Source organism: Biomphalaria glabrata, chromosome 2 (genome assembly GCF_947242115.1).
Source record: "Biomphalaria glabrata chromosome 2, xgBioGlab47.1, whole genome shotgun sequence".
NCBI classification, from domain to species: Eukaryota; Metazoa; Mollusca; class Gastropoda; family Planorbidae; genus Biomphalaria; species Biomphalaria glabrata.
The window spans coordinates 29,303,428-29,325,299 of NC_074712.1; the positions used below are offsets into that span (position 1 = coordinate 29,303,428).

Genomic DNA, 21,872 nt, shown 5'->3' on the forward strand with positions numbered 1-21,872 from the left:
GACGAGGATTTTTTTAAGGAAGTTGAGAGAAAATATAGTGCGTTTCTTTGAAGTAATTTAAATTTGGTCAATACCAATTTAAAACGAGTAACTATTAACAACTATACTTTATACAAATTTTAGGTTAGGATCAGTGAAGTGATTTCTGAGAACAATGAAATCAAATAGGGTACAAAGTTATGATTTCTTTTTAAAATTTGCTTTTAAAAAATTCTGTTATTTCTAGCCTACTATATCAGTTAGAAAAATTCATATACTTGAGATATTCTTTAAAAAAAAAATCTGACATGTTTTTTCAACATTTTTAGGCTAATCATGATATGCCTCTGTCATGACCAGATTAAACAACAAGCTTATGTATTTAGTTTGTACTCACTCTGTCTTTGTAGGTCTGAGGCAACACCAGCTCTGGGTCATCCGGTTTAGGTAGACTTATATAGAAGCCCAACACATCCCCTTCACCGTAGCCACCATCGTGGTAATGATGTCCTCGAGACTGATGAAAAGCTGTCCCTTTTCTAGATCTCCAGGAGTAGCTGAACTTGTCATAGCCGCATGGAGCTTGCAGGTTTCCTAGAGATCAAGAGTGCAATTAGCATATTAAAACAATATCAATGATGACCATAAATTTAGGTTTTGGTTGATAATGCTTGACACACAAGCTCTGATTCAACAATTACCCATATTGATTCATTTAAAAATCAATAAGTTTTTGCAAAATATCCTTTTATGTTAGTTATTCAGTAAGCCAAAGACACCATGATGAAAATAAGATAAATAACCCAATGATAAATATATTCACCTAAGGACAGTGACCAGCCAATTCGTGAAGCTGAGTCATTTGGCATCTCCACAACAGTCACTTCAAAATACCAACTTCCTTGACTTATACCTATAATGTAAATTTAAAAAACTTTAATTATTGCCAATTAAGTAATTTTATATTCCATAGAAAAATTTTATGTTTCTATTATCATGTAGAACAATTTTTAAAGGTTCAATTATAACAAATTAAAGAAATATTGCATTTTAGAAAAAGTATTTCTTTAATTAAAATGCTAACAACTCACCATGGGATGCTCGGATCATACTGTAGCCCTTGTCTCCTGTCACAGAATAGCGGTCCTCTGATACTTTCAATTGAGGTGCTAGGAAACAAAAAAAAAATGTTTGATGCTAACATTTTTATTCTAGTTTAACATTATAAAGTTGTATATTTTGGACATCTTAGACTAGTAATAGGGCTTTTTCTTTCTATATAGATATTATGTTTGAACTATTAGAAACAATGCCCTTTTTAATACTTTTAATTCATTAAGATTTATAACATACAAACCTAAACAAAAGAAACATTATATCATGCAAATGTCAACAATAATGCAAATGAATCCTTTTAACTTTTTGAAACTTATGTTAGTCACATTTATCTTATAAAATTAATGATTTAAGTATTAAAAGCATAAAAAACAACAGATTAGAACAATTTAATATTTTGTTATGGATGAATTGATGGCGTGAGTAGAGGTGGCAGTGTGTGACTAGTCAGCACATGAGACAGAGGCCAGCATACTACAGGCAATCATGCTTGAAAAGTGAGAGACATTAAGAAAGGGACTGTTGTGAATGCACAGCATGAGGATAGCCTGTGATAACACCAAAACACCCTGCTCTAACTGGCCTTAGACATGTGGTGTTTCAATGGTTATCAAGACGTTTGTAAAACCTAAATAAGCTTAAACTCTTAAGTTCAATTCAGTACAGCTTAATAATTGAAAAATCAGTGATCCAGTGATACCATTGTACAGATGTCAATTGTTATTTGGTAATGAGTTAATAAAGCAACTAGGAATGTGGCTTTTTTTCAACACATACCTTCAGAATAGTATATGTAGCTTGAAACAGAACACTATTTATACCTCTATCATGCAATGCCAATAAAACTTCACTTCCAAGCATACACCTGTACAGGTAGCCAGGTATTGGTTTTCCAGCCCATTCTACACTCTCGTCAAAGGCTTGTCTGTTGGGAGCATGGGGGTCTGTCTCTGCTAAGATGTACCGATAACCATCCTTGTTAAAAGGATGTTCCAAAGGGTAGCCATGAGAAGGAAGCTTTAAAGATGTGGAGGAATCGCTGCGGAAGGATTTAGTACTGATTAAATTTAAGGGGTTAGATAATGTCATCTATTTTACATAAACACTAACAAAACAGCTTTAACATTAACAATGAAATTTGAAATGCATAGCCACTTCAAGTATCCTTTTTTTTACATATAAGTTAGATAATAGACTACATTGTATTTCATATTCCAAAATTTGCTTTATAAAATAATAAAACATGTTTATAAAGAAAATTTATTATCTCTAACATTAGGTAGGTCTGAATGTAATATTCAAGCTGTTTCATATTGAATATACATATCAATATAGGTAGATATAGAATATATATATATATATATATATATATATATATATATATATAATAATTAACGTATTCATTTAGATTTATAGATAAAAATTACTTACATAAATGATGCCCTGACTATACTGACTTTTAGGGTTTCCTTGTAACTAAATGTAAACTTCCCCCAATCATTTTTAATCCATCAATTATTTGTTAACTTTAACAACAAGCAGTTTTTCTAGTTTATGATTCCCAATAGTTTTTTTTTTTCTTATTCTATGAACCAAAATTCATTCTTTTTTTTTAAAGTTAATTACCCCTATCTTATTTATTGTTTTAACTCTTTATATTTGTTATAAATGTAAATTTATTTGCATTTTTTAAAATGGAAATTGGAGAACAAAATTTGTAATTGTTGTTCTTGTTTTTTTTTAAGGAAGAGAGTAGTGAGACATAGACCTCCGTCTGGAGTAGTGCAATCCAGACCTTCGTCAAAAAGCACCTAGAGAGGGGGAAGGTCCACTATTATTCACTTAGTGAAATGCAAGTGGAAAGGCAGTGGGGTTATTTATTACTCTTAGTCATTTCCAAGCCCCGATACCCACACGGGGGAGTATCGCCACAAAGTGAATGTTTGGAGTCATAGTTTTCCTTCTCCTAGATGGGTTGCGTTATTTAGGCTGACTACAGACAACCAACCATTAAAACACATTTACTAAATAACACCTAAACAAAAGAATCAAATCCACTGGAGCTCAAAGTAGGCACGCTCAAAATAATTGAAAGCTATCCAAAAACAGCTATCCATATATATACCGACAGATCGGCCTTCAAAGCCACCATCAATGAACCAAAATTCATTCTTTTTTTTAAAAGTTAATTACCCCTATCTTATTTATTGTTTTAACTCTTTATATTTGTTATAAATGTAAATTTATTTGCATTTTTTAAAATGGAAATTAGAAAAAAAAAGGGTAATTGTTGTTCTTGTTTGTTTTTTTTAAGGAAAAGGGTTAATTCGTTTTCATATGATGTCTTAAAATTGTCTTCTCTATTTTTAACAAGAGGATAAAAAAATAATAATGGCCAGAACTAACACTTGTTATATATTTTAATCCATTATTTACTCAAAAATTTTTAAGAAAAACTATGAAAGATGGAGGTGCAACTTTGTTTACAGACGTTTCCATCTCCACTAGAATTGACAATCCAAGAGTGATAAGCAAAAGAAAAAAAAAATTTAGCTATAACTAAAAAAAAATTATTATGTAGTCTAAGAAATGTTATGAGGCATAATTCATTGTATCTGAGGGCATGAACCCAGACCCCCAACTTTGCTAATAATGGCAATATAAAACCAACAACTGTTATTTGGCTATTATGGAGTCCTGACAGGTAATTCTTACTATGGTTTGTCATTCTGCATCAAATAGTAATAAAAATATTAAAAAAAGATCTGTCTAATTATAATTATTTAAAAACCTTTTCTTTTGTTTGAGGGCTGTAGTTTGCTGGCTGTCAATGGGTGCTTTCCTTTTGCTGGTTCGTTTCCCTATAAATAGTTCAATAAAATTGAATATATTAAAACATGGTGAAAAAAAAATATATATTTTAATATTTGTATGTGGCTTTTAGTATGATAGTGTAGCCAAGATCATTAGTCAAATATTTAAGTTTTATACTTGTAAACAAGCAGTATGATTTATCACATCCTAAAGAAGCTGTCAGGCTTTATGAATAGCTCAGCTGTGTGGACTACATGCTATATATTATGATGTGACGTAAAGGTTATTTGGAACATTACAGCAAAGAAAAAAAAAAGAGACTATATAAACAAAAAAGGAAAGAAAGTAAAATAATTAACCTGGTCCAGTTTCTAATGGCATTAGAGGTGTTTTAAGATTTGTGGAAGGTTGAGCATTAATCCTAGCAGCATCAGAACATGGTCCAACTTTAGAGAGATCCTACAACATTTTGTAAGTTATGGTTATAAAATAAACAAATATTTATAATGGTTAAAATATGTCTAAAAATCGTAAAGAGTAGGTGCTGTGATGTGTTCTAATTACAAATGCACAGAAACATTATTTTGGTTTTTTAAAAAATTGTTTTAAAAGCATGTAAATGTAGAAAAAGTTTATAAGTAAAAAAAAAAGGGGGGACACAAAAATAAAACAGTCTCTTGATAATAATAACTAAATAAGATGCTGGAGCAAAAGAAGCCATCGCCAAACAAGACATACTTACATAAGATGTGGAAAGTCAATAAGTTAAAAGAAATAAATTAATATTAACAGTCAATTCCCTAGATAGAAAAATTCAATGTAAGTAAAAAAAAAAAAGTATTTCTAGCCTAACAAATACCTGGTTAACAAGGCCAAAGTATGAGTCTCCGGGAACTTCTTCTTTGTATGTAAACACATCTGTTTCCTTCATCTATAAGTAATGATAAGACAGACAAGAGAATAAAACTATAACAAATTATTAATCATGTAAATATAATGGTCCCACAGACCCAGGGCTGGTCCTAACAATTGCGGGGCCCTATGCGAAACAAATTGCGCGAAGTCTAGTCTTAGGATTTTGTAATAGAAAATATCTTCGTCTTTGCAATAAATTATTATTAAATGAAAGCTGACAATGCCGTTTTTATTTATTGGCTATTTTGTTTGTTTCTCAGTAGATTTTTATGAGTTTTCAGGAAATTTTAATAATTTCAGGAGATTTCCAAGAGGCCCTGGAAAATCAGGAGGCCACAGAAAGCCTGTTATTATATATAAGTTATAATGGTTTAATTTAATGATTTTCACAGGCGGGGCCTATGAAAGTGTGGGGCCCACTGCTACTGCATAGGTTGCAGTGGGCTAAGACCGGCCCAGCACAGACCTACAGAAAATGTGATGACTACACAACTATGACTCACCATTGTTTTATAAATAGTAGTATGCCAGGTAACTTTGACACGGCGTTGCATGGTGGTTAAACTCTCCCAATGTTTCTCAATAAATGGAATTATATCCTAATGAAAAATTATCACATAAATCACATTTCAATGAAGAGTATTGGCTTTTTAGAACATTTTTTTTAATATTCTAGGGAATTAATGTTTAACTACAAAATGATACAAAGACAAGAAACACAGTTAAACAAACTTACCTGTGGATCAGTCATACAAGACATGTGGTAATAGTTTTAATTTAGTTTTTTAAAGGGGACTTGGGTTCTGATTCAGTTTATATTTTTGTTTTTTATTAACAACTATAACTTAACCCCTTTGCTACGCCCCTGTAATATGGTGACTAGTTTTTTCTTTAGTTTTTATTTATTAAACTAAAAAAAACTGGCTATGTTGATGGACGTTGTTTTTTTTTTATGTTTATGGAATAAGTACCTTTTTTTAAAATAGTTTTTTTTTAATTTAACCTCAAACCCACATTGGCTAAGCTCATGGAATTCAGTGACTGTAGTTTTTTGGTTTTATTTATTGTCGGAGGGTTTATTTTTTTTATTTTATTTTTATTAGAGGTGGATAGGGGAGGTTAACCTAAAACCTTAAAAAATAAAACAAAACTCAAGCACCCCTATAGTTTTTTTTTTATTGGTGATGAGTTTTAACTTCAAAACTCCCTTGGCTTCTCATAGGGAATTCAGTAAATGTAGTTTTCCTTTAAAAAAACAAACAAAAAAACAAACGCAAAACTAGTTACAAATCCCCCCCTCCACCTACATTCATATGGTGTATACATTATGTATACATAAATATGTGTGTATTGAAAAAAAATGAATGAAATGAAATATTTATTAATCAGAAAACTAAAGAATGTAATGATCATTCAAAATAGTTATTTAAAATTCATGTTATTTTTTTAAATAGTTGTATATTTTATAAGTAATATGTATGTGTACTTATGTAGTTCTATTTATGCTTATTCATATTTAATTAATAAACAAATGGGGCATGCTTTAGGTAGACCATTACTATCCTCTCTACCTATTTGAAGTACAATGAAGATGATGGTGACCTTTAATGTCCAAAAGCTCATTTTAATTTTGCTAACCTTTTTTAATTGTTTTAAAAATGTTTAACACATATACATTTAATAATAATAAATATACACACACAAAAAAATCGCTTCTGGTAGACCAAAGTAACAATTGCAAAACAAAGGCTAAGGTGAAATAGAATTTTACCAACTTACTTTTTTTTTTATATCAAACACCACAAATTTAAAAGCAGACATTTTATATATAGATATCATTTCATCACTTTTCCTGATTGAGATATTACTTACTCTGTCCTTGGAGAAAATTGTTTTTGAAACTCCTTCTGTTTTTGCATTGTGCAACAAGTTTGCCAGGGTCATTTGACAAATCTGTATAAATGCTAAATGAAAATGCACATAAAAAGATGTCAGAATATATATTTCAGATTAGGCTGTTGATTTATATATTGTTTATTTTGGCCAGAAACCTGCACTCCACCCCATTCATTAGTTTTTTCAATCCCACTAAAATGGCCTGCATTTTAACATACTTTTAAACTTGTGAATTCTAAGCAACCAGCTCTTTCTTTCTTTCTTTGTCTCCTCTATTTCTCTCTCTCTCTACCCTTCTCTCTGACTTTTCTCAACTTCTCAATTCAATATCAAAATATTTAAAAGACTATTTTGCTTTTCATCCCCCACCCCCACAAACCGTAATAAACAAAAAAATCCTCTCCAAAATACACACACATTTTTAATAGGACATAAAAGATTGTTGGTATTTTCGAGAAATAAAATTAAAAATTATAATTTGTTTTCATTACTATTTTATAAAGTGTCCATAATGGCGAGTTATTCACCAAAAGAGAATTATTCATTTTATTTAATAAACTTTGTACACACACATTCACCCACTTATTTCCTATTTCAGGGGGAAAGAAAGAATAAAGGTTAAAGATAAGAAAATATGGAAGTCTTTTTTGTGTTATTAAACATTTGTATTAATGCTTTATATATAGAGTGCTGCTTTATGGGGAAATACAGAAACCTATTTATAAAGGTTTAATAGAAAGCTTGTGGTTCTTCGCAAATTGCAGCGTTCAGGTTGCAAATGTCAAAACCATTTTTAACAAGCAACAAAGAGAGCTTTAAGTGAAGTAGGAAAATGAGTAGGCCTCAAAATAAGCCACCAAAAAAAAAAGTACTTAAAGTAAACAACAAAAAAATTGGAGACATAGAACTGGATTCTCAGACCATAGACCAAGTAGATAGTTTTATATACCTTGGAAGTGTAGCCATGTATCAGGTGGAAAAGATGAAGACATTAAACGTCGTATAAATCTAGCGTGTCAGAGATTTACACACCTAAAACCAACCTGGAAATCTCCTCACATCTCTAACTAAAATAAGAATCTTTAACTCTAATGTCAAGGCAGTCCTACTGTATGGTTCTGAAACATGGAGAACAACTGAAGCAACAAAAAAAAAGTACAGACCTTCATCAATAGATGCCTGAGAAATATCTTAAAAATACGCTGGTACGACAAAATAGAAAACACCAAACTGTGGGAGATGAGCGGACAGAGAAATATAGATGTGCAGATCTTAGAAAGTGGAGATGGATTGGTCACACCCTTAGAAAAGATACCAGCAACAGAGCTAGACAGGCCTTAGAGTGGAACCCTCAGGGCACAAGACACAGAGGAAGACTGAAAAGAACAAGGTGACACAATGTACTAGATGATGCCAAGAGGACAGCAAAGAGCTGGGAAGCCATTAAAAAACAAGCAAGAGACAATGGAGAGTGGTGTGTTTTAACACGAGAAATGCAAAGGAAAGATGATAATGATAAACTAAGAGAGTACAGGTGTATGAAATTTCATGCCAAACCTGAGATGATACATAAATTAATGAATTAGTCAGTCAATGGTATTTTATGAATACCCGGTATATATAAGATACAGGACAAACTGTTGAAATATTTCATTGTTAACCCCTAATTACATTGAATGTGACCTAATTTAACCTGAATATATGACTTTTTATTAATATGATTTTTTTAAAGTGAAAGTTAAAATGTAACTATTCCAGTCATATTTTAATGAAAGGCTCAGTCACATTCAAAGAAAAGCTATTGATACAAATTTAAGCTCTACACAAGCAAGAAAATAAAGAATATTTATTTACAATAGATCAAAAGCATTTTGTTTTTTATTACATCAGCAAAAAAAAATTTTTTGTTTTTTTTTTTATTTTTGTTTATTATTTTGTAGTTGTTGGTGGTGTTTAACACATCTTTTAGATTTAAAATCACAAGATGAAATAAACTTAGTATTCTTATTAAAATCTCTCTCAACTTACTTGCTTGTCTCTTTTGAAATGTTTCATGTCCAATTCCACTGCATTTTTTACAATTGAATTGGTAACTTATCATAAATGGAAGACATTTTCTGGAACAGATATTTTTGGTTAAGTTTCAATAGCATTACTGTAGATTAAAAAAGATATTAAAATCAACATTAAAACTAAGTTAACATTGGAATAATTAATAGTAAATGATTACTTGTTATGCAATTAAAAAATAGAGATTATGATTATTTGGCACATCAGCACACTTTAGGCCATGTCGTGCCCTTTAATCCTTCAAGGACTCTACTCCTCAACTCAGTAAATACAAATGAGACAATAAAAACCATACACCTAAAAATTTAAGTATTAAAGCAAGACAAATGTTTTTGCCAGATAACCACATTAAAGTATTTTTAAACTAAATCTAAATGATAAAAAGAACTAAATGACTTGGTATAATCATTCTTACCTATATATTTGTAAACCTGATGGCATGTTACAACTAAACAAAAAACAAAAGGTATCAAAGTATTTAATTAATTTTAAACAAAACAGCAACAATTTCTTCCCTTGTCCTACCATTTGCTACTCATGGGCTTCCTGTGTGTCTGGCTTAATTTTATCCCCCGGGAAGGGTATGGCAGAGATTGCATAAGAGTGGACAAAAAGAATATGGCCAAAGGAGTATCAAACCCAAAGTTAATAGTGAGTGACAAATGACCATTAAGTACAAATAAGTGCTTTCAAGGCAAACTGTATTTTACTATAATTTACATCATATGAGCATTTAAAAATATCTTACCCTGTTTGTATATTAAGACAACTATTGTGAAACCATGTACTACAAATGCTGCATTGAAGCTCAGGGGTTCCCAACTTGCGTTTTTCCCCACTGGGATCAGATATGAAATAAACAAAATAGAAGTCAAATACACACTAGAGATGGGAAATGAACCCAAAGCAAACCGAACAAACTGAACTCAAACCTCACTTATGACCGTACCCAACCCAAACTTTAAAACTGATCGGTAAAAACCGAACCGAACAAACTTGGCAATGTTTTGTAAGAAAAAACAACAACTTAGTTTGACAGTTGACTCATAGAAAATTCTGCTACTGTCTTGAGCTAGCTGTGCACTTCTTTTGGTATCAACACAAAGGCTGGCGTACTGTTTACTATTTGTTCTAATGAAATGGGAGATTTGAAGAAACAAAAATTAGACTCTGAATGCAGAAATTGCCAGTAAAATTGGACACCGATCTTAACATTTTGTGGAGCAATATGTTTGATTTGTAAAGAGCTGTTTGTGACTGTTTCAAAAGATTGTAACATTAAACAGCATTATGAAGTCAAAACATAACAAATATGGCGGCATCCTTAGTTTGAGACACAAAGAAAAGATTTCTAAGTAACGCCTAGACAATAGAGGATTGACAAAAATATTTACCAAGTAGGGACAGGAAAATGAGTTGGTGGTAAGGGCGTGCTACAGAGTTGTTCACAAGTAGGGAGGGGAAAATGAGTTGGCGGTAAGGGTGTGCTACACAGTTGCTCACAAATGAAGCCTTTTTTCGACGCCAAATGTGTAAAATGGGGATTCACTGATGGAAGAAATATGTCATTAAAATAAGAATGCAGTTGAAGCTGCCACTCTTTTTTGAACGATAATTAGAAATCTCAATTTAAAACTAATAGATAGAGCATCAGAGTTTAAAATGTTTACAATTGCCGCCCACATATCTGATACTGCTCTTGCTAATTATTGCTAATTATCCGGGGAACGAAAATCAATTTTAAAATAAAGCTGCTATGAGGATCCTGCATGGGACCACCACTGTCAAAGACCTGTTCAAAGAAGTTTCAGACATCATGGAGGATTTTTCAATTTTTGAGTGGCTGCATGTCATAGTGATCTGGCAGCGAGAATTACTAGAAAAATTGTCAAGCACTGTAAATTTTATAACATTTCAAGCATAAAAATCACAAAACTTTTAAGGAATTCCAACAAAAATATTAGGAATTCCTACAGAAATAAGAGTCTGAATATGAAGACATTTTATTTTACAGTAAAGTTAGCTGGTTAAGCAGAGGAAAAATTCAAAAACCTTTTTAATGAGCTTAACAAACTACAAGAAAAACAAGTTGCTTTCGCATGTAAAAGCTGATATAAGGCCTTCTAAACAAATTTGCAACTCTTCAAATCGCCTCACAGACTAACATCTAGATTTAGTGCTTCGACATGGTGTCTCATCGATGCAGAGGGATTTTCAGAAGCTGGTTTCGAATAAACTTCCAAATTCCATGAATGAGTGTAAGTATTATATCAGCGGTGGCTGAGTGGTAAAGCGCTTGGCTTCCAAACCAAGAGTCCCGGGTTTGAATCCTGGTGACAACTGGGATTTTCAATTTCCGGATTTTTAGGGCGCTTCCACCTGATTCTAATGAGTACCTAAAATTATTGTGTGGTTGGTCGTTGTGCGGACCACATGTCACTATCATTACCATGAGCCACAGAAACAGGTGGCCTTTACATCATCTGCCCTTTAGATTGCAAGGTCTGGAAGGAGAGTTTTTTTCTTTTTATTATATCCACGGGTTTCTAATAAAAGCCAATAATTTTTATTTTCTGTTTAGTGCCAGAGACACAAGTGTCAGAAAATAAAATGACGCACAGGCCAAATTAGGTTTGGCATAAATAATTGAATTAAACATTATTACACATACATGCTTTTTGGTATTACCTAATTTCATAACATTGAACCCGAGCTAAACTCATCAATGAACCAAAACTAATTCGAACTTAAATTTGACAAACCGAACCCAAACTTAAAAAATTGGGTTCGATTCCCATCTCTAATACAGAGTAAATTAAATATTTCAAATTTAACCAAACAAAAGTCAAATGCAAACCAAAGCAAATTAAGCAAAAGTCAAACACAAGCCACACAAAATAAAAGTCAAATACAAAACAAACAAAACAAAATTCATACAAGCCAATAGTAACGTAAACATAATTATTTGCAATACAAGTTTTTGACAAAATATTAATTAAAGCACAAAAATCTCAAACTATGCTCATATTACCAATAACATCCTGAGCTTTCAGCTGCTAGCTCAACTCCGTTGTCAGACATCATAAGAGCAGGCTTTTATCTTTAAAAAATATAGAAAATAAAAAAATTATTGCATACAATTTTTATTTAAAATAAACTAAAGACTTAAAAAACAAAGATATACTGTTGCAGGGGTGTAGAAAAAATAAATATATATTAGATATGCATATTTATTGTATTTTCTTTAAAAAAATAAATGAAATAAGTGTAAGCTTTTACTGTGTCAAAGCAATACTAACATTTGTAGAAAAGAACTGTTCTAAGAATGTTAGCTGTTTCTTTAGCTCGCTGCCCAATGCGCCAAACAGTGTGTGATGATCTCAGTTTAAAGTAAGTATTATCCTGGTGTAACAGTTTTTTTATTACTTATGTGCGAGATGATCTGTAGGTGTCTAAAGTAAGTAAGTATTATCCTGGTTTAATGGGGGGTTTTTATCACCAAGTTACTAGATATGAATCTTACAAGCTGGAAGACAATTAGTGATTTTAGTGTAATTAATTTTTTCGCAAGCTTTTCTTTAACAGATACAACTGAAAATACTGACCAAACTGTTGAAATTTCTTTCACTCCAGCCATAATTCATTTTTGGCAATGTCATTAGGAGCACAAGATTGATAGCAATCTAAGGATACAATTATTGTAATAGCCAAAAAAATTCATCTGCCACATTATGAAGATGCTTGAATCAGGTAATTATTTCTTAAACATACTGGTCCAAGAAAGAATACATTTTCTTCCGTAGTCATTTCTGGCATATTAATACATTGTCTTCATTTTTTTGTCTGTTTTTTTTTTTTCGGCGCAATTATTTCTTTAAGTCTCTTAACTGATCCCACTCTGAGTATTACGCTTTTGGAAAAGCTAATACTGGGTTCCAGTGTGCTGTGTTATATTGAAAATCCTCATTAGTGCATTATTTATTTCAATTAGTAAGGTGCCCAAATCCAAGGTTGGTAAACAAAAAAAACTAGCTAGTTTAAATGCAGACATAGATTATCCCAGGTACGCTATTCTGCCTTAACGTGGCACTCTGGTGGAAATGATCACTTGAGGAAGTGATTAGGCTAAATGAATAGCAAAACAAAACTCCTGTTGGGGTGTCTTAGGGAATGCGAGAGCTTTCCTATTGCACACTGCAGAGTTAAAAGAGAGCTTCCACGTCCCTGTCGATAATCCATGCGCAGTTCCTCAAGGGACTGTTACATAATGGGGAGTTCTGCAGGGTTAGCTTGGTAAAACAGGAAAATAGCGGGGGTTCTGTCTTAAACTTTTTCAATATGAAGTGTCTCTAAGTTTAGAAATCTAGTGATTTTACTCATACTCATTACTGTAAGCTGTAAGTTTAACTGTCTAATCAAATTTGAATGTTTGTTTGTTATAAATCAATAAATCTCACTGCTCATGACTGCTCTATTTTGTATTTGTTCTAGATCTACATTGGTTATGGTTTCTTTATGTTTTCTTTAGGATGCATATTAATTCATTATATGATTTATATGATATAAAAATATAAAATTAATTAATCATTAATGTCACTAAGAAAATCATAATTTAATACAAACACCCTATAAATTATTTTTTTTATGAAATCAAACAACTTGGCTTCCATCCATCCATCCCAGTGGCGCTACAGCCCATGGAGGGCCCTGGCCTGCTTCAACACATCCTTTCATTCAGATATCTCCTGGGCCTTTCGTCTCCATGCCCTAACCCCAAGCTATGGCAGATCTGCCTCCACATCATTGATTCATGGCATTCGGGGTCTGCCTTTGGGTCGCCTGCCTTTTGGTTTTTGCCTGTATAAAATTTTCGCTCCTCTGTTATCTGACATTCTTTCAAGGTGACCTGCCCTATTTGGCTTCAGAATCAAATAAATAGACTCCAAAAACAGAATAAATGTTGGCTGGTTCATTAGCATAGACTTAGCCAACCAAAAAATATAGTCTTAACCCTAGGAAGAGGTAAAGTCATCCTGGTAACATAGGAAAATAAAAGCCGACTTAGAAATTTTGAAATTTGAAATCCTTTTTTCTTACATAAAAAGACAGCTAAATGGAAGGAAACTGGGTCAGAATCATTGGAAAATGGAAATGCACATAATACAGCGCACTAGTCAAGTTTCATATTAAATATCAAAATAAAGATTAAAGATGTAATGACAACAAAAACAGCGAGCAAGTTGTTCGGAGGATTCTTTTTCAAGTAATCATAGTAATGTCCAGAATAAATAAATTACTCACTCTAGACTCTAGATATTAAATTATTATAGATAGAGTTCTAGACTAATCTATAAAATCTATTCTATAGTAATCTAGTGTCTAAGTACTCTAAGTCTAAGAGTGACTTTAAGAATAAGTTTTCAAGAAGCAAGTGAGCTGCAAGTGTCAGTCAGTGCCACTTCGCCGTCTTCGGTGAGTTTGAGTTTTTGTCTTTCTTTTTTTACTCACCATCACAATCACATCAGTCCAGTCTCAGTCAACTCAGTGCATCACCAGGCCAGGCTATCATCTACTATAACTATAACTATGTCTACTATGATCTAGAATAGAAAATTAAAATATTGTTCTAGATGTAGACTAGATTGTCAATAGTCACTAGATCTATATCTAGATTCTAGTCCAGTCAGACAAACCAACAACAAGCAAAATCAAAAGTACATAAATTATTTCTAGATATTCCAGACTCTAGATCTATAGATATATACTATAGATGATCATGAAGATAAGGTATGAATCACAGAATATAGATTTATATAGGTTTGTGATATGAGCACAGACCTAGATAGATATATTTCAAAGTTTACTCTAATTGCCGAAATTCATCTGTCCCTTATTTTCGTCGCATGGGTGCTTTGACAGTTTGCTGAACCTTGAAGAATGACTTTTGGTCAGTTTTGGTAGTGAGTTATGTCTTACAATAATACAATATGATTATCACCATGACCAAACCAGCTCAGCTTTCGTCACTTCACGATATTGAGTTATTCCTTTTTGCCAGCCAGAATGTTGACTTGTAAATCTAGTAATACAAACTCATTTCATCATTTGTCTTCTTTTCCTGGTATCTGTCTACTGATAACCAACATTTTTCTTTGGCATTTAGATCTAGTAATTTACTCTCAAATGCGCTGATTCTTCTTACAGCCTCAGCGTTCAGTGTCCAACTTTACCAACCATAAATTGCCGGAAATTAACCTATAGTAGAGTCACTATTGCGGAGCAGGCATGTTTGCGGAAGAGCTCGTCGAAATTAGTTAAAATCTACTTTATTTTGAAATTTTCTGCTAAACTACTGTAACGGTACTGCGCATGGTTCATTTCTCTACATTTCCAATATAAGGGTTTTTCTTTCACAGCAGAAAATTAAATTTGACTCCAGGTTAAAGCTTTTTAAGGCTTTTTAAAAATGATAATGACACATCACCTGCATGATACATATATTTCCCGGTTTATAAATGGATGAGGAAAAACTTCATTTCATAGCTATCTACCAGAAATTCAATTTTAAAAAAAATAGGAGGTGTTTATCCTGTTTTTACCTTTTTAAAGATAGTCACAATTGTGGAACACTATAGATCAGTGGTCTTCAACGGGGGCGATATCGCCCCCTAGGGGGCGTTTTCGAGATTTGGGGGGGGCGCTGAGAGCCAAAGGGGCGGTAGGGGGGCGCTGGGCACAAAATGGGGCGGTAAGGGGGCGCTGGGCACAAAGGCAGAAAGAAGAAACTAAAGGTGCTCTGAAACAAAACCAATTTTAAAATTGTTCAACATTAAAGCTGGGAAACTAAATATGGACAAATTATATAGTTAACTTGCTTCTAATTTAAGAACAGAAACAGCGTTAGAAATTGAGTTCGGGTATCCCATTTTCTATTTTTAAATTCTTACTCTTTTGCTGTGATCGGAGAGTATTTATTGTCCTTGGATCTCGCGCGTATAAACGTTTAAGATTTGATCAACAAAGTAGGTAATAGGCCTTTTAGATTATAGAGTTTACTTTATCTACATATGTTAGTAAATTGATATGTAAATGTTAATTGCAAAAAACATTAAAGGTAACATTTCAAAGAATATTTTAACTTTTTAAAAACAAAAAAACATTGCTAAAATGTTGTTACGAAAACTCACTGGTATATCATGTAATATTTCCTTGCTATTTAGTGAATTGCCACTAGAAAAAAAGTAAGTTCTAATTTGATGGCATTTTAAGATGAGGTTATGAAACCAAGTCCGCTTCACGAACATATAGCGATTTCCAAAAATAATTTAAGAATATTCATGAACAATTATAAAAATCTGCAATTAAAACAATATTAAAAACAAAAAAAAAACGGCAAAGCAGGATATGTTTTAATGGCTTCTTAGAAAAATGCATAGCTTTTTTTTAAAATACTTGTGATATTGTTGAAAAATTGATTAAAACTAAATTCGTTTTAAAACATATGTAACACAAAAAGACTTTTTTTTCTGTTAGAGATGAAATATTATTTCAAAATTGTCTAGTTATGTAGCTTATGAGGACATATAGGAAACCATCAGTGGTTGGACGCTACAATGACTTCATAAGTAATATAAAATAAAGAACAAATCTATTCACTATTCACCTTGTGAGTTATGATGCACAAGAAAAGTTTAGCCCGCAATTTCATTTATATTTGAATCTAATTATAAAACTGTAAATAAAATACAAGCCCATGCCTAAAATAAGCGCATCTTTCAACAGTTTATGAAACAAATGATGAAAAAGGTGTTAGACTCTTGTTGTAAACTGAAGTTCGCTGGATTTCGAAAGGGGTTTGTTATTTGTTATGGCTCGTTTTTTTTTAACTCTTAAAGAATTTTTGCTTTTGAGAAACGGGAAGATTCAACGATTGGCGATGACTTAAAGCAGGCTAAAAAAAATGTTTTACAAGGAAGGCATCTAACACAAATGAATGAAACGAACCTCCGACTGCTAGGAAAGAGATTGACTTTTATTGATAATATCATTTTCTCTTTTATCGAGATATTAAATCTATTTTACAGAGTTTAACAATCTCACATAACCTGTTTGTTGACAATGAATTACTGCCCAAGGACACCGATATCTATGCAATTCACATAACAATGCTCTATGAAGAAATTAAGATTCGCTTCTAAAATTTTAAAATATGTACATTTAAATGACAATTATTAAACATCTGTTACTGATGTTTAAATTGAGTTGCATGAAAAAATAGATTCACAAAACTATGTCTTCAGTAAAAAGAATGTAAACATAGGAGGCACACAGTGGCGTAGCTAGGGTGGGGGGAGGGGGGATTTGAAAATCCCCCGGGTCCTCATTCAAGGGTGGGGGGAGGGGGGAAATTTTTAAATCCCCCGGGTCCCCATTCAAAGGGGGGGGGCAAATTAGTGCTTTTTTAATTAATTGAATTAAATATTACGCAAAATGCAGCGGCCCCCAGAGATGTCAAGCCCCCTAGCCCCCAAACGGCTGAGTCCAGTGTTTCACATAACTACGCAAACCCAACTGCGACCTACATATTTTCCCGAATTTTATGTAGACAAAGCCGTTGTATGCTGGTGTTCTATTTTTCTTTCCGTCTTTTGCGCCTGTCTTCAATAATGGCTTTTCTTTGAGTATCAAATGTTTGTCCCGTAGTTTTTGTAAGAGCTCTCGAACTGTTTCTCTCAGAGGCTATCTGCTGCCAGAGAATGCTGCCAGATACTTTTCTCTATGTCAGTGAGAAGGAAATGGCGCCTGAATAAATCTTTAGAACTGTTTTTCTTAGAGGGGGGCGCTGGCGGATTTTTTTAAAGAAAAAAATCGAAAAGGGGGCGGTAGGCCTAAATAGGTTGAAGACCACTGCTATAGACGTTATTTATTTGACCTGCGCATTTACTATCATTTAGCTTAATATTTACATAGTGATTTAGATATCGGAATTTAAATATGAGTTTGTATTAGTAGGCCCTATACATAAATTTAAAAGAGAATAATATTAGGCCTACATATAATATATAATTTATGATTACCATACGTCCAGCAAAAAGAAGACAAATCATAACACCATATATATATATATATATATATATATATATATATATATATATATATATATATATATATATATATATATATATATATATATATATATAGCCTATATATAATATTAATATAACAAAAAAGAATAAAAGAATAGTGGAAAAAAAACTTGTAAGGAAAATCAGGGTAGTGTGACGTCAAATACAATTAAAGAAGAGGTAGAGAATCTAAAAGTGACATTGTGTTGTCTTAAGCTTTAATAAAATTAAATTAATGTAAAGGATAAGGAGTTCAAGTATTAGACTAATAAAATATATGCTTTATATAGGCTTTGTTCCGACATTTTTACCGTGTTCCGCAATTGTGACTTCTTAAAAAATCCTGTTCCGTAATTGTGACTTATACCCATATCTCAGTCGAATTGAATGTAAAATTTAAATATCTGTTGAAAAACTAAACAATGAGTCTATTTTTATCGGAAAATGGATGGGCAATGCCTAGATACTTTTAGTTTTTCCATAGGTCTAACCTTTAGGAGCAAAAAATTGAAAACTAAAAGTAGCTGCAAACTGTTCCGCAATAGTGACTGTACTATATATATCTAATAAAAATGTTTGTCAAGTATTAAATAGTTTTACACGTTTTTATGTTCCTTCCTAGCCCAAATCAAACCATCAAACGACAGTCCAGAGCGCATACAACACGGCTTGGCAAGTCATCTAGAATCTTGAGTCAACATTTTTTGGTAAAACTTCCCATCGTTCCTTCGATGGGAATTTAAGTTTTACCTTTTATATTTAATTTTTTTTTTGTTTGTTTATTTCTTTTGAGCGTTCCAAAATCCTTTAAATAACACAAAATTTGGTAGACACACACATACATCTTCCATCTCTGATGGTTAAGACGGATTTTGAAAATAAAATCACCAACTAAGAAGTCCTAAGAGGAGCCGGGTGCCAGGACATCCACACTATTATCAGCAGTAGACGACTCGATCGGTTGTCTGGATAGGTAGGCCTGCACCGAATGCCACATGTTCGACATCCACATCATATAGGCCTAGTGTATGGTGATCTAATAGAGAGCAAGACAATGAGATCTAAGACTGATGTTTGTAAGCGCGTCATGTAGACCATGGAGATTGACATCAACAGGTAGTAGAAAAAGCACAGGAGAGGCCAGCATGGAGGGTAAGCAAAAAAAAAAACAACTAAGCATAAAAAGGATGGGTCTAGAATTGCAGATAGTGAACAAACCAGAAATAGGCAAAGGGCTGAAAATGTTCAGCGTCTGGTGATTACAAATGCCAAACCTGTGACAGTGGATGTGTTTTAAGGATTTACTCATATCACCATAGTATTGTTGTAACCCTGCCTTGCACCAGTGCTTGAGGTGCGCACTAGTGAACGTAAACAGGAAGAGACTAGAATGGAGAGAAGAACAGTGCATCAGGGATTGTGAAGAGTCTGAATGTTTGGAAACTAAGAAGCCAGCTTTTGGTGCTGCCTGAAGGTTGTAGAAGGGACCTGGAGCGAAGCGGGAAAGGCTGTCGTTGGTCCACATTCGGGTTGCTGTCTAAAGGACTGGTAAATTAGTAGAAAGACTCTGAGGAAGCTGAAGGATGCTATGTGTTTGTCCTAGTGAATAAACACCTGTCTTTATTTCCTGTTACACTGTGTTGTGTTGCCTGCCTTGACGTTGAGTGCCTACCCAAGAGTTACAACAGTATATTAACACCAGGGGAGGGGGATTTTGTGACTATTTTTATTTTAAGGGAGGGAAGATTTTAATGTTACACAGTCACTCAACACAGCGTTGCCGAGAGGGGTTTAAGGTTAAGAATCCCATCTTCAATTAAAACTAACGCAAACTACAATAATCACATTGTTTTGTTGTTGTTGTTTTTTCAAATAAATAACTGAGAATAACTAGTCGTCGAATTACATAACTGTAGCCAAGGGTGTCTAAATCTTCATTCCAATTTTTAAAAATGCAAAGCTACACCCGTACATGCCATGGGAGTAGCGAAGAGAAGCTTGAGGTTAAAACCCCCTCAAAAAAAAAAAAAAAAAGGAAAACTACAGTTACCGGTAACTAATTCTATGTTTTGAAGTTAACCCCTCCCTTTTTTTTTTCCCCAGTAAAAAAAAAGCAAAAATAGCCTACCAGATTTGATATTTGACCTACGATTTTTTTTTAAATAGAAAAGTAGCAAGATAATGATGCATTGTAGACATTAGAATACCGGTACCGATATGCATTTTTTTTCTACTTTCAAATACCGGTACCGTACCGGAAAGGATGCTAGGCTCAAAACCCTCTACCTTCAAAGTAAGTGTGTCTACTGTCCTTCCACCAACGCCAGAAAGAACATATTCTAGGGTACAAAAGACGTCCGATAAAAATATGAGGGACTAAATGTAATGAAGATTAATATATAATTATATTAGGCTATATATGGGAGGAAGGGACCCCTTCCGAAAAAAATCCTCATATTTGTCACAAGAAATTGCAAAAGTATTTCAACAATTACTCTAATCAGCGTGCTAGTTCTTCAGGCAAAACATAGGCAGAACCTTGATACGTAGTATCTCGAAAACGGTTCTAATGATTTTCCTAGAAATTTAACAGTTTATATCTTTGGTAAAAGAATAACCGATAGGTACTAGATTTTTTTGTTCTATCATTCATTAGCTATTACAAACAAAATAATCGCTCTTACATTTTTCCTTTGTGCAGTTAACCCAGTTAGTTTTTTTTAATTAGAAGTCTATAATTAGATTGATAAATAAGTGGTTAAAGTCGATCTTTTTTTTTTCCTTGAAGGAACACCTGTACGGTAATTTATGATTAAATGATGGCAAAATCCTACAAAAAAAAAAAAAACTACACGTCATGACCTTTGCGAGAGACAAGTTGATAGATGCCTTAGGTTGGGTGAGATATAATAAAGCTTGTCTTCGAGTCCGAAGATGAGGAATGCAATATTTCTCGTGGCTTCGCAGTTCCAGCTGTGACCTATATATTTTGTCACATCCAGGGCAAGCATAACTATTGTCCGCCAGTGGTCGATTAAGATTTTCTTTTCGCCGTCTGTTCTCTGCAGCGGATTTTCTTTTGGTCACAAATGTGTATCCCGCGGCCTTTGTGAGTGACCTGCTGTCTCGTTCTGAGGCCGCATGCAACCAGGTGCTCTCTTCTGTCTGCTACGGCAAGTCGGCTCCAAAGCTATTCTTTAAATCGTTTCCGTCGACCACTCTTTAGCTCACCAAAAAAAAAAAAAAAAGCAGGTCTTTGGCATAAGTTCATCTACCATACGGGATACGTGCCCAGTCCTCTATACTGTCCATACCGGCGTTCGAATGGACATAGCTGTTTGTAGTGCGGTCTTGCCACATTATGTTCATGATGGAGCGCAAGCATCTTTGGTAAAAGCGCTCAAGTAGTATGTTTTTTGGATAGTAGGCTACCCATGAATCAGATCCTTAAAGAAGGGTTGAGAGAACCAACGCTTGGTAGACATTACGATTTTTGTAAGCAGGCGGTGCGATTTATTCCGCCAAACTCTCGCCTGAAGGCGTCCAAAAGCGCTACTGGCCCGGGCCAGACGGTTATCAACTTCCCTTGAAAGCGAGGCGTTATTTGATACTATACTACCTAGATACATGAAGTGGGCTACCACGTAAAGGGGCTGTCCGTTTACGGTGATCTTTGGGGCTGAGTAGGTTTTATAGGGTGACTTCTGTTTTCCCGAAGTTTATAGAATTAGATAAACCGAAAGAGGCGGCAGCGTATGCAAATTCGTTGACCGCGTTCTGGAGATAATGTTCATTGTGAGCTAGTAAGTACCAGCGTTACAAAATGTAATGATTTGTTACAACCATTATTTTAACTATTACAAAAAATTGAACTCTAGTAGCTCAACTGCATTATCTTTTTTTTTTTTTTTTTTTCATTTTTAGCTCTTAGCAGTGAATTGACTAAATGTCAACATT

At 33.4% G+C, this 21,872-nt stretch overlaps 1 protein-coding gene across 7 annotated transcripts in view; it reads right to left on the reverse strand.

The window, feature by feature from the left end:
* The window catches only part of LOC106064746 (set1/Ash2 histone methyltransferase complex subunit ASH2-like), a 51,006-nt gene extending 36,392 nt beyond the window's left edge, over positions 1–14,614 (reverse strand). The window contains exons 1-13 of one of the 7 annotated variants that reach the window (XM_013223358.2): positions 14,509–14,614; positions 11,822–11,890; positions 9,539–9,628; positions 8,749–8,837; positions 6,697–6,788; positions 5,328–5,423; positions 4,769–4,840; positions 4,269–4,368; positions 3,887–3,956; positions 1,917–2,152; positions 1,071–1,148; positions 803–892; positions 377–573 (exon numbers count right to left, since the gene is read on the reverse strand). In XM_013223358.2, coding sequence (XP_013078812.1) covers positions 377–573; positions 803–892; positions 1,071–1,148; positions 1,917–2,152; positions 3,887–3,956; positions 4,269–4,368; positions 4,769–4,840; positions 5,328–5,423; positions 6,697–6,788; positions 8,749–8,837; positions 9,539–9,628; positions 11,822–11,874 — 1,263 coding nt within the window. In that variant the 5' untranslated portion in view covers positions 11,875–11,890; positions 14,509–14,614. The other 6 variants (XM_056019935.1, XM_056019931.1, XM_013223354.2 and 3 more) reach the window with 6 other exon arrangements.
* Positions 14,615–21,872: the final 7,258 nt, after the last annotated feature.